This window comes from Grampus griseus, assembly GCF_964374135.1.
Source record: "Grampus griseus genome assembly, chromosome: 11".
NCBI lineage: Eukaryota > Metazoa > Chordata > Mammalia > Artiodactyla > Delphinidae > Grampus > Grampus griseus.
Window position 1 is genome coordinate 65,312,278 of NC_139005.1, and position 16,365 is coordinate 65,328,642.

The 16,365-nt window shown below is 40.9% G+C and overlaps 1 protein-coding gene and 1 long non-coding RNA gene across 5 annotated transcripts in view; one reads left to right on the top strand and one right to left on the bottom strand.

Moving 5' to 3' along the window:
• Positions 1-402: 402 nt before the first annotated feature.
• On the bottom strand, positions 403-6,772 carry LOC309829323. Its single transcript, XR_014297404.1, has 4 exons — positions 6,563-6,772; positions 4,828-4,953; positions 2,960-3,077; positions 403-508 (listed from the first exon to the last, which is right to left on the bottom strand). It is a non-coding gene; the product is annotated as an uncharacterized lncRNA (long non-coding RNA).
• Positions 6,773-6,779: 7 nt separating this feature from the next.
• ACSS3 (acyl-CoA synthetase short chain family member 3) overlaps positions 6,780-16,365 on the top strand; it is a 144,006-nt gene continuing 134,420 nt past the window's right edge. For all 4 annotated transcript variants that reach the window (XR_014297403.1, XM_082665176.1, XM_082665175.1 and 1 more), the window contains exon 1: positions 6,780-7,250. Coding sequence is in view for 3 of the 4 variants with exons in the window: in XM_082665176.1 (XP_082521302.1) it covers positions 6,943-7,250 (308 nt within the window). In the remaining variant the exon portion in view is untranslated. The remainder of the gene's footprint in view (positions 7,251-16,365) is intronic.

The following is a 16,365-nucleotide window of genomic DNA, read 5'->3' on the forward strand; positions in this document are numbered from 1 at the left end:
CAGTAGTGTATGCTATAACAAATATATGAATAGGGCAGAGAAAAGCAAGGGCTCATCTGCTTAATGTGATCAGGGAATGCATCCAGGAGATGAAGAGATTTGTACTAAATCCTAAAGAGAGAGTTGGAAGCGTTGCCAAGGTGAAGAAGGCACTGCAGTCAGAAGGAAGATTTCTGGAAGGTGAAGGACTAGGATTTTATAGGGAACTGTGAGAAGCCAGGTATGAATAGAGCCAGGTGTGTGCATGTAGGAAAAGGCAGTATATACAAAGTGTAAAAGAACTATTTGGCACCACTCTTGGCAGTTTGGTAAGGGGCTATAATTCTTTCCTGTACAAGATTTTAGTATCCTTGGTCTTTGCCCATGTTAATAAGTAAACTCCAGTCACTACGACAAAGCAAAAGTATTCTTACTTTTGGCAGCCAGCCTCCAAGATGGTCCCCAATCATCCAGACTCTTCCTATTCACACCCTTGTATAGTCTCCTCCCACATTGTACCGAAGTTTGTCTGTGTGACCAATAGCATAAAGGAGAAGTGATAAATTGCCCTTCTGAGATGAGATTGGGTCATAAAAGATTGTGGAGTCTGTCTTGGTCTCTCTCTCTCTCTCTCTCTCTCTCTCTCACACACACACACACACACACACACACACACACACACACACACATATCACATCACTTAATCAATCCATCACTCAATCACTCATCTTGCTCAGGGGAAAGCCAGCTGCCATGTCCTCTGAACAGTCCCTTGAACTGAAGCTTCCTGCCAACAGCCACGTAAGTGAGCATGAACTCGATACCCCTGCCCATTGGCATGATCATAGTTCTGACCAACAGACCACCTGGCTACCACTTGATTAGAGCCAGAACCACTTAGCTAACTAACTCATTCTGATTCCAGATCCAGAGAAGCTCATATGAGATAATAAATATCTGTTGTTTTAAGCTGCTCAGTTAGGGAATAATTTATTAGACAGCAATAGATAATAGTACACTACTCATTTCCAAATGCCCTCTAGGGGAGCAGAATAGATCCCAAGTGAAACCGGCAGGTCTATGCCAAAGACTTTGGGCTTTGGACTTCTCACCATAGGCAGGTGGGAAGCCACTGACAGATTTTAGGCAAGATGGTGATACAACTGATTTATGTTTTAGAGTGATTACTTTAATCCTAGGGTCTTCCATTCCATTTTTGGGTCCTCCACTATTGCTTTTTCATCTGCCTCTAAAGGGCCTAACAAACCATATGGCACTTGCTGACGTGTTTTCTTCCTGACTAGACTGTGAGCTACTTAGGAACAGAGATGGATTTATTAGTACCTCTTAGTCATTTATAAACAATTCTTTGTGTTCCGAGAATCCTGCTGAGCATGGGGAGGGAGAGGCACTCAGTAAAGCCCTATGAATTAATTGAGTGATAGGAGATAGTTGAACCTGCAGAAAGGGAGTTGGGCTAGCAGGGTACTAGATTAGCTCACTGAAGGAGTGATGAAGGAATGGACTTTAGAAATGTCAAAGGAGAAGAAAGCAGAAATTAGTCATTTCACACACACATACATTTTTAGTTAGTTTTGCAGGTGCAATCGTCTATCAAAAAACCTAAATCTTTGTACTGTCTCCTGGGGTTGTCACAGCAGAGATGAAAGGGGGAGATTCCAAGAAACATTACTTGAAGTTCGTAGGTATGAAACAATGTTACTAAAAAAATGATAAAAAACAAAAAAAAATAACAGTTTTCTTACTCTTTCAAAACTGATAAGTTGGTTTATACTAGGCTAATAAAAGTTTCAGTGGGAAGAAGCAATATAATGTTATAGAGAAACTCTATATCCATATACAGTTATAAGTATATAGATATAAAGAGGCAAACTTTATATTCATACCAAGTTATAAGAGTATCTGGATTAAGCAAAAAAAAAAAAAAAAGCAAGTGTAAGCAAATAACAAAGAGAAGTCCATTGAAATCCTTTTTATACACAAAATATCTCCACTGGGAATTCTGAACACACTCTAGAACTCTAAATATTCAGGTGTTCAATTCTAAAAACAGGTAGGGATTTGTATTAACAGGTAAAACAGAAAAGTATCACAAGAGTCATCTGAAGTCTCATCATTCAGAATGATGGTTGGAAAAAGTGTCCAAATACTTTATAATTTTCTTATGCATGTAAATGAGATATCTTTTTTCACTATCTACTTAAAGTAAGCAATTTCTTTGCCTCCATATTTTCTTCAATTTTAAAATAGCTTCATTTGAAAGACTCGTGTTGTCTTTAAAACCCCCAAATGATTACCCACTTCCTTGTTACATAAGAGTAGCTCTTGTTTTGGTTAACTGGACTTGTTTTTCATTTTCTAGTTTAATTTTATATCTTCTTAACACACACACACACACACACACACACACACACACATTGGTAACCCAAAGTAATGTTAGGTAATCAACTACACTTTATGAACTATTTTATTATAAAGGATATTTTTCCTTTTCATCATTTGTTCCCTGAAAATGAGATCATTTCTTATATATTTAAAGTATTATTACAAAAAATTGAGTAACAAGCAGTGGCTTTGGTTTAAGAATATAAAACAGAAACAGAATACTTTCTTAGGAATAATCTGTGAAGAAGAATTAAAATGACCTCTCAAGGATTTCGGTGATCTGATTAAAATATTAGCCATTTTTACTGGATTTTCCATCACAACTGCATTGATGAGATTTCCCCCCCTCAACTGGAAATTGCTATACAGATAAAAACAAAAACAAACAAAAAAATGAAAAAAATAAAAACCCTAAGAACTTGAAAAATATGATTGGAAATATTTGCCTAGGTCGTTCCTTTTCCAGTTTTTCTCAGATAAAGACAGCTACATTTTTATTACCTTTTACTAATTAACACTAAATTTTAGGATCTTTTTAAGAAATAAAAATAAGGCTGGTGGATGAATCGCATACCTTATATTTGGTTGCTAGAATGAATTGAAGTTGTAGAGTTCTTCCCATCCACTGGAATGTTATTTGTTTTAAAACAATTCTTTCATCCGCCTTTTTCTCCTTGCCTTTATTGTAATTACTATGTGGGCAAAAAGAAGAAAGTTTCAAAATAGGAGTCTATAATTACATTACTATGAGTCATTTCACTTTAGAAGTTTTAAAAATATTTACTAAGCCATGAAAGTCAGCATATTTTCCAGAAATTCTCTGCTAAATCAGAATAAATTTGCAGCGTTTCTGCAGGCTCAAATTTCAGCTCAGCATGTACCTGCTGCAGAGATAAAGTAATTTTTGCAAATGATTCCATGTGTACTTGCCAAGTTTTCAGATCCAGGAAATTCAATATATAACATTTTTGCTTTTGTCATAAGTGAAAATCTTAGTAGTTCTAATACTTACCCAAAGTTAGACATTTAACTCTTAACAAATTTATGCAAAAAGTTGAATTGTGTGGTCAGCAGAATACATGACCAGGGTAGTCTACACTTACATTTCAATTGTGTACTCTTTAATCCCTTTTACTCTCTGCGAAAAAAGTTAGTCTGTACTAAGAATGACTGATCCTAGGCAGAAATTGTAATCCTAAGAAAAATTAAGTTGTAGGATTCCTGTAGCTTTTTTCTCTTTTAATGCTAATTCCACTCTGCTCTTCTAATTTTCAGCAACGTTTTCTTAGGCATTAAGTATTTCAATTCCAATTTCCTCCCTTCCGCTCTTTCCTTCTTGAGCAGTCTTTCACACTTTTTGATTCTCTTCACTCTTTCCTTCATTATTATGCTTTTCCCATTTACTAGAAAGTTTCTCTCGGATAATCTGATCAATTAATCTTTGTTTAAGATTTCTTTAAAATGTCATCTTGAATAGCATATTAAATATACCGTTTATTGCCATACAATGAAATAAATATTGTACTTATAAAAAGGTGGAATTTTAGAGGGCTTGAACACTGAAAAGATTGCAACAATCTTGTCTCCAAATTAGTCAAAAATCTTATTTTATTTTTTGAAGCAGTATGGAATGTACATGCATGTTTCAATCAAAATAATTTCTTGCAAAAATTTCTAACTGTAAAATTTCAAGGGTGTTAATGAAGCTGGAGGTTTGGGGGTTGATTTTTTGGAGTGGCTGTTTGTTCACAGGCTTTAAATTACCTTCATTTGCTACTGCCTTGGTGCTAAGCAATTTACACATATTTAAACCTTGCAACAATCCTGTGAGGTAAGGATCATCAGCCTCAAAATACAGATACTGAAATTACAGTGTAGGGAAATTAGCTCATTTTCCTAGTTTTCCCACCTAATTACAGGCAGTACTAGGATTCAAACCGGGTCTCAACGGCTAATGATTTTAAGCTTTTCACATGCTTGGCGATAGTCAACAGGTTTTTAGTGTCAAAGGTGAATGGTCTCAAACTCAGGTCCTGGCCTGCATTTGACGCTATTTTGCAGCTCTGCATCTGGCTCACGTTTCTAGTCTTACTGCCCACTCCTGTTCTGCCTCTCCACTACACTCCTCCTGTGCTGTACTGTATGCTCTTCCCTTGGCTTGAAATGGAACTTACATTCACAATCTGTTTCGTAAAATTACTTAAAACATGACAATGTACTGCAGGGTCCAGAGAAAATGGTTCCACCCAGCAGTGTGTGTGGGGGGGGTTTAATTTCATCTCACACAATCTTTTAATTAGGCCTTTGCTTTGTAAGCCCTTAACCTTCATTCTGAACCTCCAGAGGAACCCAGGGCCTTCAAATCCTGAGGCATTTCAGGTGTGTGATGAGGAAATCCATTTTCTCCCTTCACTTCCCCCTGCCCCCACGCCAATCACATACCATGAATTCATTTTCTTTCCATTCTCTCACTTGTTTTCTTGTCCTCTCCTGTTCTCTTTGTTCTTCTGGGTGTTTACCATCACCACCACCGCCACCACCACCGTACTTTCTTTTTCAGTGAGGTTTCTAGAAGAAGAGGAATGGATGTGGGTATTCACCTTGTCATATTTTATTGGAAGTCTAAAATCTTTCTTCTTTTTAATAATCATCCTGGTATGAAAATTATGGACTTTGGAGTCAGATTCTCCACCTTTTTCAAGTCGGGGCACAGAGAGAAAATGGTCTTTGTATAGTATGCTGGGGTGGGTGGCAGGACTAACCTAAGGAGCCTGTGCACCTTGAATTACTGGTGTGCCAGGATATCCGTCACACAGCCTCAAGGTGGTAAACACTGGGATTATACTTCCCGTTTCTTAGTACTTGGGAAATACAGGAGCTAACATATTTGAAAGTGCCAGCACAATGTGGATACACAGTAAGAGCCAGTAGAGATCTGCCTGCTTCCTTCATATCCCCCACCCCCGCAACAAGTCACAACTTACACAATGCAGGGGCTCACATATCTGTTAAGCAAACGACTAAGATGGATGGACATCACTGTAATACAATAGGGGATGATTTGGAGTCAGAGGATCTTGTAGACCAGACAGCAGCATTAGACGGCTGGGCAGAGGAAAGAAGGAGGACAGGAGGTTATCGGGCTTCCTAACTCTCTCTGCATTCAAATAGTGACAAGTGCCTTTTGCTATTGGAAATCATTTGCTGTGAGGCCTTTGGTAGAGAGGTAGGCTGCAGGTGTTAGGGAAAAGTCTAGCGCCTTCTTAGTTGAAAGGGAATAGCTGAGGTGATTATTTAAAGAAATGTTCTTTGTTTTGCATTAGATTTATCTCTGTTCTGTTTAACCTTTATCTTCACATTATTCTTTTCCTGCAGAAAAAAAAAATCTGTTTACAATCTTCCTAGGGTCGGGGCATTCATTATTTCCCACTTCAGATTTGGGAATACACATCTTTACATTTAAAACTGCAAACACCGTCACACCAAACAGCATATGTTTGGCGTAACAAAGGCAAACGCGACCGCATCTGTGATTCACTAACAGGTAGAAAAAACAGTGAAGGAATCTGAAGAATGTTAAACCCAGACGGTAATCTATACCGCCTTTCTCTTTTAATTTTCCTCAGCTTCCTCTTTTTCTCTTTAGATTCATCTTGACTTTGCTCTTCGTTTGGGCTTAAATTTTTTTTTGGGTGGGGGGAGCGTGGGGTCTCATCCAAAAAAAAGGGCAAAGAAACTCCAAAGAGGCAAATGGGCAGGGAGGAAAATCAACAAGTCACCCTGCTTTCTGCCTAGATCCTGCGGGGAGTCCAGTTGGCAAGTGAATCCCCATTCCAACGGCGTAACCTTCACCAGCGGCAGTCACCCCCAAAGCACTTCCCAACTCGGTTGGGCAACCTCCCTCCACTTCTCCTCCTCTCACAGCTGTCGGGAAATCCTGGAGCAGCCCTTACCCAGGAGCCGCTTGTTTTCTAAATAGCCGAGGTTGGAGCTTGTTTTAAAGAGAAAGAAACAAAACTCGACGCTTCAGGGGCTGGGCCGCAGAGCCCAGCTTGGCGGATTCCCGCTGCGGGCCGAGGCGCGGCCGCTCCACCGGCTGGCTCTCCAGAGACCAACCCCGAGAAGCTGCGCACTGCTTGTTTGCTGGAAAACAATGAATTGGGTCCGTCGGCCTCACCTTAGGGGTACCTGTGCGTCGGAGAAGGGAGGCCGCTCTGCAGCCTGAGGGCGGTTTTCCAGGCGAAGTCGCGGAGCTGGAGACGCGCAGAGGCGTCGGGTTTCGCGCGGCGCCGCTCTCGCCCGGCGCGGGGACGCTGTGCGCCCCCCTCCGCGCCCCCGCTGCAGCCTGTGGCTTCCCCCGCCGCTCCAGGTCGGTTTTTCCCGGCGACTCCAGTGTGACTTCCAAACTCCCGGGCTCTGGGCACACCTCGGAATTTGCCCCCGCCTCCTGCCTGCTCCCCTCGGGCTCCAGGAAGTCGCGAGCGCCCCAGGGGTCGCCCGAGGAGTGGGCTCGGGACCGCGGGCAGCGCAGCCTGCAGGGGGGCGCCAACGGCAGCGATGAAGCCATCTTGGCTGCAGTGTCGCAAAGTCACCGGCGCCGGGGGACTCGGGGGGTCCCTGCCCGCGTCCTCTCCCGCCCGGGGAGCCGGCCCGGCCCGCAGGGCGTACGTGGCCCCCGGCCAACGGGGCGCTCTCGGGGGCCGGGGCTGCCGGGCGCTGTCCTCGGGCGGCTGCGAGTACAAGACCCACTTCGCGGCCTCGGTGGCCGACCCCGAGAGGTTCTGGGGCAAAGCCGCGGAGCAGATCAGCTGGTACAAGCCCTGGACCAAAACGCTGGAGAACAGACATTCGCCTTCCACCAGTTGGTAAGTGACGCCTTCGCCCACCCCCCTCTCTCTTGGGTGCCAAGGCTTGGCGTCCCCTGCACCGGAACCTGGAGTTCTTTTGGGAAAGACAATGCGACTGGAGATATGCTCAGACCTTTTAATTTGTGTTTAATTTCAATTTCGTAGTCAGCTCTTTTGCCTTGTCCTGAAGGATTAGGTTACCTATTGTGAGCCCCGCTTCCTATAGACCAGAAATTTACCTGTATGGCAGGGCTCTGCTTAGTTGAGCAAGAGCCAGCCCCCAGGGACAGCACAGTCTAGTATGGGAAGCAGCCACGGGGAAACAAGTGCAAGAAGAGGGATAAACTAGGGGAGTGTTACTAAGTATCCACACACTCGGAGGAAGAACGACTTCAATAAGATTACACCTAAGTAGGGTTTGGAAGGGTGGATATGTCTTCTCAAAGTCCACAAGGTCCTAATTATTAAAGTCCACGAGGTGGAACACAGGTTGAAATTTGACTGTTGATATAGTTGCAACTAATTGTGTTGGCTGGAGAGGTGGGAAAGGGGGCTGGTGAGTCAGGGGTTGGTTTGGGAAGGGATTTAGGTATCATGCCAAGTAGCTCGGATTAGGTCCACAGCCCTGTCCTGTATATGAAGCTGCAGTACCGGGTACCCAGAAAGAATTTGCATACAGGTAGGTGGTGCTAGAAATCATGGTAGGAATGAAGTTTTTTGTTTTTCGTTTTCCTCCTAGAGTTGCAGTTATAAGTAGTTATAAACATTGTTTTTATATTGTAACAAACAGATACATTTGTAGAATAAATCTCAAACTTGCCCGAGTATTAAGGGTGAGTCACACAGTCAGAACTCAAGAGTTGTGGCTGTTCTTTGGGCCATGGGCCTTAACAGTGTGGTTGCTTTCATCAGCAAGCCATTAGGGACAGATGTTTCCTGTAAAAGTTTGCAAAACACTGCAGTGGGGTTTCCCACTACCATTTCCAAGTTCCCAGCAGTGAGATGGGGGAATGACATGGTCAGGTTTGCATTTGACAAATGCCTTCTTTTTTTTTTTTTAACATCTTTATTGGAGTATAATTGCTTTACAGTGGTGTGTTAAGTTTCTGCTTTATAACAAAGTGAATCAGCTATACATATATCCCCATATCTCCTCCCTCTTGTGTCTCCCTCCCATCCTCCCTATCCCACCCTTCTAGGTGGTCACAAAGCTCCCAGTTGATCTCCCTGTGCTATGTGGCTGCTTCCCACTAGCTATCTATTTTACATTTGGTGGTATAGGTAAGTCCATGCCACTCTCTCACTTCGTCCCAGCTTACCCTTCCCCCTCCCCATGTCCTCAAGTCCATTCTCTAGTAGGTCTGCGTCTTTATTCCTGTCCTGCCCCTAGGTTCTTCAGAACCATTTAGTTTTTTTGTTTGTTTTTTTTAGATTCCATATATATGTGTTAGCATACGGTATTTGTTTTTCTCTTTCTGACTTACTTCATTCTGTATGACAGACTCTAGGTCCATGCACCTCACTACAAATAACTCAATTTCATTTCTTTTTATGGCTGAGTAATATTCCATTGTATATATGTGCCACATCTTCTTTATCCATTTATCTGTCAGTGGACACTTATGTTGCTTCCATGTCCAGGCTATTGTAAATAGAGCTGCAATGAACATTGTGGTACATGACTCTTTTTGAATTATGGTTTTCTCAGGGTATATGCCCAGTAGTGGGATTGCTGGGTCACCTGGTAGTTCTGTTTTTAGTTTTTTAAGGAACCTCCATACTGTTCTCCATAGTGGCTGTATCAATTTACGTTCCCACCAACAGCGCAAAAGGGTTCCCTTTTCTCCACACCCTCTCCAGCATTTATTGTTTGTAGATTTTTTGATGATGGTGACAAATGCCTTCTTGTTGAAAGTAGGAACCTGAAATGGAGAAAGACATCTTGACCAGAGACTGTTCTCTGTCACCACCATGCTCTGTCCTCTGTCGATTATTTGGAGCTGTTAAGGTGGTTTTATCTTTAGAATCTGAGCATATTTCCCCAACCAGTCATTTTTTTTAGTAGTGTTTCAGAGGATTTTTCAGATCCTCTCTTATGTGCTGGACAGTGGCCCAATCACTCGGTATGCATGCGGCAAAGCGGTAGGGGTAGGAGTCATGATGGTCAACAGCATGGTATCTGGTGCTGGAATTTTGAGTTTGAGTTCTGGCCCTTACAGTTACTGGCTGTGTGTTCATAGGCAAGTTGCTTAATGTCTCTGTGCTTCAGTTTTCTCGTATATAAATGTAGAACTAGTAAGAAGATTAATTTATTAAAGGGTTAAGACCAAGTCTTAATGAAATAGACCCTGTAAATGTTAGAGGAAGAATAGTTGTCTTTGTACTTTCATACCACAATTATTTAAGAACAGGAAATCCTAGTGTTTCTCAGATCAAAACACAGAATTATTGTCTCGCCTAAGAATGTGTTCTCAAAAAGTTCTGTGTCCGTATATATGTCATAAAGTATGGAACTGAGATTATTTACGTGAGCATCCTTCGCATAAAACTGTGTGCAGAGAACCCAATTAAGAAGTCACTGGGATATTCCAAGTAAAAACCAATGAGGGCCAGACCTAAGGCAATGGTCAGACCATTGCCAATGGTGGCAATGGAAAGGAAAGGACAGGTTTCTAGAGGATTAGTTGAAGTTGGTGAGGGCTCAAGGGAGTGCAGAGAATGTGGAAATCAAAGTGTCCATTAGATAGACATTTAAGATCTGGAGATTTTCTCTCTGATGTTTCTTTCTCTTTTTAATTTCTGGTTGCTTGCCTAAATTTTAAAAAAATTGTATGCAGGCTTCCCTGGTGGTGCAGTGGTTGGGAGTCTGCCTGCCAATGAGGGGGACGTGGGTTTGGGCCCTGGTCTGGGGGGATACCACATGCCACGGAGCAACTGGGCCCCGTGTGCCACAACTACTGAGCCTGTGCTGTAGAGAGCCCGTGAGCCACAGCTACTGAGGCTGCGTGCCACAACTGCTGGGGTCTGTGCGCCTGGAGCCTGTGCTCCACGATGGGAGAGGCCACAGCAGTGAGAAGCCCACGCACAGCAGCACGGAGTGGCCCCCCTCTTGCTGCAACTAGAGAAAGCCCGCATGCAGTGACAAAGACCCAACACAGCCCAAAATAAAAACAAATAAATTAATTTAAAAAATGTGTATGCCTAAAATGTTCCTTTTTTTTTTTGCGGTACGCGGGCCTCTCACCGTTGTGGCCTCTCCTGCTGTGGAGCAGAGGCTCCAGACGCGCAGGCTCAGCGGCCATGGCTTACGGGCCCAGCCGCTCCGCGGCATGTGGGATCCTCCCGGACCGCGGCACGAACCCGTGTCCCGTGCATCGGCAGGCGGACTCTCAACCACTGAGCCACCAGGGAAACCCCCAAATGTTCCTTTTTTAATGAGGATTTTTGTCAAAGGGTCCTTGTAGGTATTTTCAAACATTCAGTACATTGTAGATCACTGATATTTGACAATATTGTATCTGAATTCTGTCTTTGTACTCTTGGAATCACGTGGCTGTACCTGTTTTATAGCAGCCCAACAGATCAAAGTGAATAACAGATAAGTCTTTGGGTCTGCATTTATTTTAGCAGTGTGATTCTGTCTTACTAAGGAGTTTGGTTGGCAGAGCAGAGTTGGGGAGGCAAGTAGACACAGCAGACCATACATCTAATCTGAAACTTCATTCAATATGTGGTTTCAATCTGAATCCTATTTGCAGATATTTCTCATTGGTTAACACTTTTCTGCAAAGGTAAACTCAAGGGCAGGACAAATGTCTTTCTTTTTTTTTTTTAATTTATGTCCATAGATTCTAGGACAGAACAGACATATGAGTTTGAAAAGTGATAGTCAGATAACAGGATACATAGACCTGATGATTTTTGATTCTGTATGTCTTGGGAGGTGGTAAGTGGATGCAGGCACAATTTGATGTGAAGGTGCTTTGCTTACTTGTTTTTGAAGCTGGGATGGGGGAAGGGAGATGTTGACTGCCAAGTTCTTAAGTAAAATGAGGAGGGGTCGCTACAGCTAATTGTTCTCTTCTAGGTGGAGCTGGCATAGGTGTAGTCAAGATCTCTGATGCCCTTTGGCTTCCAAGAGGCAAGAGGGATTCTCTTTCCTCATTATAAGCTTGTCTGTTCATTTTTCATGAAAGTAAACGCCCCTCCGAATCTACAGGCCTACCAAAAGCCCCAATGCATAAATAGTAATGCATATTAGCTTTCATAATGGCGTACACTACCCAATAGTAGTTTACGAATGCAGTAGTGTGAGCATGGAAGAGAAATCTTTAAGGGTGATATACTAGGGACTTTCTATTGTAGGCAATAGCCCTGTAAAATACATTTCTGGGACTGTAATCGCTGAGATCTTTGAAAGACAAATTACATGTAGGTGCTTTAGGAACATGTGAAGAACCACCTTTCCTCACAGTTTGTTGGTTAATTCACATTGTTGACACCTAGCTTTGGGCGGACTAAATTCTCTATTATAGAGACTTCAGTAGAGAACTGCAATATAAGGTGAAGCAATTAGAACTCCTAGTAATTTCTCTAATCCTGGAACAACAGAATGGATGTTTTGGTTATTTTCTCCTGATGAATTAGACATCCTGCTGCCTTTCCTGAAAATGAAATCCAGCTGCCACTCTGAAAAATTAGGCAATTCACTTTTGCGTGCATTGTGGTTAACTCTTCAGTCTGCGTCATCCCTTATCCCTTTCTTTGGAAGCGTTGCAATTCTATTTTTTTTAAATAACATTTTCTATTTATTTAAACAACATTCAATGATCAGACTCTCACATACTGTTTGGTTTAGAATTTAATATGCATTAACAATGACTATAAACTGAAAAGGAAAAGTCTCTGACTAAATGCAGATTATTAGAAAATGATTTCTGCTTGGTTAACATCTCTATGATGGAAATTGTTTAGGTTAACATGCAAGATCTCAGTTTCTTACTAGCTATGAGATAAAGGTTGTTTAATCCCTCTAGGTCTTAAAATGGCTCATAAGTGATAAAGACACCAATCATTCACTCACTGTGTGTATAGTACAGAGAAAATGATGAAAGAGATAGTGGAGAAACTCACTACACAGCGGTAGGGGAGACATACATTAAATTATTACAAACCTATTTATTTAGAGTTGCAGTAGATGCTATGAAATAATAGGGGGATTTAAAATAATCTTTTCTGGAAGGATCATGGTAGGAGTCTTGAAGAAATGATGGTTAAACTGAGATCACAATGAGTAGAGATTAGAATCAGAAGGAGAGAGGAACATTGCAGACAAAGAAAACAGCACATGCAAAGTCTGTGAGGTGTGAAGTAGCTCAGTAAATTCTAGAAACTGAAAGAAGGCTAATGAGGCAGGGAAATTATCAAGAAATAATAGAAGAAGAAGAGAGCCATATTGTAAATGGTCTGGTGAGTCTCGTTAAGCATTTGAAAATTTCCTGGCACAAAACACATGTCACATAGTAGATGATCAAAACTTGAATTTACTACTCTTCTTTCTGCACTGGAACAAGAAATGTTTGTGTTCAACCCCAGGTCCGCCGCTTGCTTTGGACAGGCTTCATTATCCTTATTGAGTAAGAATAAAATAAGAATGATGATAGTATCAATTTCTTAGGATTATAGTGGTGGTGGGGAGCATGTAAAACGTCTAGGACTGTGCCTGACACACAGTCCTAGGTACTAATGTCTTTGGAATATATAAGCTACTATGGTCCAGGAAGTTTTCAGGGAAATGATAGCATTTAAACTCAATCTTAAAGTAGGACTTAGAAAGAAAAACACTTCTGTATGCAGAACAAACATGACAGAGGGATAGCGGTGAGAAAGAACCAAATACACTTGTAGGATAGAATGAACAGTAGACCAGTTGGCTTCTCGTGGTTATTTTGAGTTACTGGTACTCGAATTCAGAAGGTAGTTTCAGGATGGTTTTGGAAGGCTTGGAATAGAAGCTAAGGCATTTGCCTTCACTTCTTAGGCTGTAAGTCACAACCTGATTGTAATCCTGCAGATAGGTTTTGTGTGACCCAGGTGCTTTTTGTTTGTTTGCTTTTTAAAGTAGTTGTCAGTATTTAAACATTGGAAGATTTCATCTAAAATCTAAATTTCCTTTAATGATTCAGTTTTTGGGGGCTTCTCTTAAAAAAAAAAGCAGAATATCTGTCAGCAGTGAGTCAGCATTCCTGCATTGCAACACTTGGCCGGAACTGAGTGACTGCTGTTCCAAGCTAAATTAGACATAGTGACTTCCTGGCAGTGAGGTGTAGGGAAGTAAAGAAGTTATGGTGAATGTGACAATTTGACTCAGATATCCAAGTGGAGGAATTGATTGTGAAATTAAAGATAATGAGTTGAAAACTTGGCGAGGACTTGTAGAATTATAGATTTGACTGAAATTTGTAAAGAGATGAGAGCTGAAGCTTGGTGAATGCCAAGTGGGGAGAGAGGGAGAAAGAGGAGAGGGAGAGAGAGAAAGAAAAAAAATACTAAAAACTGAACTTGGAAGACAAGTGGAAGGGGAAAAAAAAAAACCTATCAGAGTGAATGAGACTTGTTCAAAGAAGTAGGAGAAGGAACAGCAGGATGTTTTTGTGCCATGGAGTAAGAGGGAGAGAAGAGATAAAAATAGGGCAAATCAATAGCGGTAAAGGGCTCCAGAGATGTTTTGAGGTTATTGAGGATTGAAAGACAGCAGTTTTGACTCAGCGATCCTCAGTGACTTTTTTTTTTTTTTTTTTTTTGCGGTACGCGGGCCCCGGATGCGCAGGCTCAGCGGCCATGGCTCACGGACCCAGCTGCTCTGCGGCATGTGGGATCCTCTCGGACCGGGGCACGAACCCACGTCCCCTGCATTGGCAGGCAGACTCTCAACCACTGCGCCACCAGGGAAGCCCTCCTCAGTGACTTTTAATAATGCGATGTCAATGGAGAGATGAAAGCCAAAGCCAGAATCCTGCATTACAGGGTGAACTGATGGTAGGGAAAAAGAGTCCATGGAGATGTTAGACAGTGACAGGAAGGGGAGACAAGATGATAGCATGTGGAGGTGTCTGGGTTACCAGAAAAATAGTTTCCTCACTATCTTTACTTTCCCCTCCTTCCCCTGTAGGAGAATCCTTTGTTTAAAGGCAGAAGTGAAGAAACCTGTGAAATAGGAATCAAGGGAATTTTGCTTATTTTGAAACCTGTTCCCCATCAACAGGACTTCGTGTTTTTACAAGTTGAACTTTGTGTGGTTTCTTTCTTTCTTTTTTTTTTCTTTAGATACCACAAGTTCATGGAAGGAACAAAATGGAAAAGTCTAAAAGATGGAGTAAAAAGCTACTCAGCAGATCTATATGTTCTTGTTGTATATTGCAGAGATTCTAGTGAGCTAGATATCTAAGCATTTGATTGTAAGTTTGACAGAGAAGATAAGGAGACAGTTAAAAAAGGTGAAAGATCTAAGATTTGTTGATTTGTTAAATTATTCTGGGGTTTCAGACATCATGTCAATAAGTGGTTCAGAGGGAAGGAAGTTCTTTATCTTGTACTTGCAACTTTTCTGAGTTTGACATTCTTTCAAAAGAAAACAAATAAGGAAAATATAATGCGGATTTTATATAACCAGAAAGTAATTTAATTCCTCTACTGAATTTTGATTCTTTGGCAAACAATTAGTCAGCCACGTTAAGCTGTTTCAGAAATTCAATCTCTCTCTCTTTCTTTCCTGTAAAATTTCCTTCGTATTTATCAGGTATTATTAAAATTATACTTAATTCTGGTTTGAAGGTGAGAGTTTTATCTAGAGATGAAAAATGTGTCCCCTTTTGACAAACACTAAATGAAATGTATTTATTCATAATATTGTACACAGTACAGGTATATTTAAAATTTAAATTATCATTTTTTATAAATAAAAAATATTTTATGAAGGTATCTGGTCAGCATGAAAAATGGCCTGTTAGAAATACTGTCCCTCAGATAACCTCATCGACAAAGACCAATTTCAAAAGATCGGCCTTATTTTATATTCTAAAGGTCAGCGGCTTGGTGCTGTTCTGTGTGTAATTTTCTCTGTCATGCTGCTGAACGTTCAGGACAGAACAGAGTGAACTACTGGAATGCTATGATTACATAAGCAAGGATGGATTGCCTGACAAATGGCACAATCAATGAACAATGGAAATTCAATCAGCTGTGACCAAGTGTGGGAGAAAGTCCAAACTCTTATCACCTCCTGGAAGGTGGCTTACTTTTCCTTTCTTCATGCTATATACTGTTAGTTGAGAAAAAAAAATCCAGTGGTTGAAATTATTTGTTTCTCCTTCTCCTCCTGCTGCTTCTTTTCCTTTTCTTTCTTCTTCTTCTTTTTTTTTTTTTTTAAAGAATTTCTGCTTAAGCAGCAACTCCATGAGGGAGATCATTGCTTTCCATTGTGGTGTGACATTTGTGAGAGAAATGTGTGGGAGGCTAATGAATCTTTGTGATAATATATATGAGTGTAATAACTTCTTTAAATTACAGTTTTAGGAAGCACATCTGAATGTAGAAATTATTTAAACCATGTGGTTAGAGAACTTGTAAAAAGTATGAATTATATAAACTTTTGCTGATATTATGACCAAATGAGGTAAGTGACAGTGCATAGAAAGGAGAAGTATTATTCTTATACTATTAGGAAAATTGAAGTTTAAGAGTTTCCAGTATGAAATAGTCCAATTGAAAATCTTAGAATAGCTGAAAACAGGTTTTTCAAATACATTGTTTGGATAGCGTTTGATTTATAACTTGTAGGTAAGTAGTGAATTTTACTGATTTAACATATAAGTTGCTCTCAGTGGAAGAAACGCATCTGAAGTCTGTAGGTCTTTGATTTAAGAGATAAGTCTGGACAATAGGAATATGTTCTCCTTAGGTTTTGATGTTAGAATAACAACATTTCCCAAGTATAATTTTTAAGATGTCTCCCAAGAGACATCAGTTAAGTAAAAGAAATTTGGGAAGATTAAGGGAAAAGAAAGAATACTCAGTATCTGCTGTAGACATAATCAATATAGATATTTGTGCCAAAAAAAAATTAGTACAATAA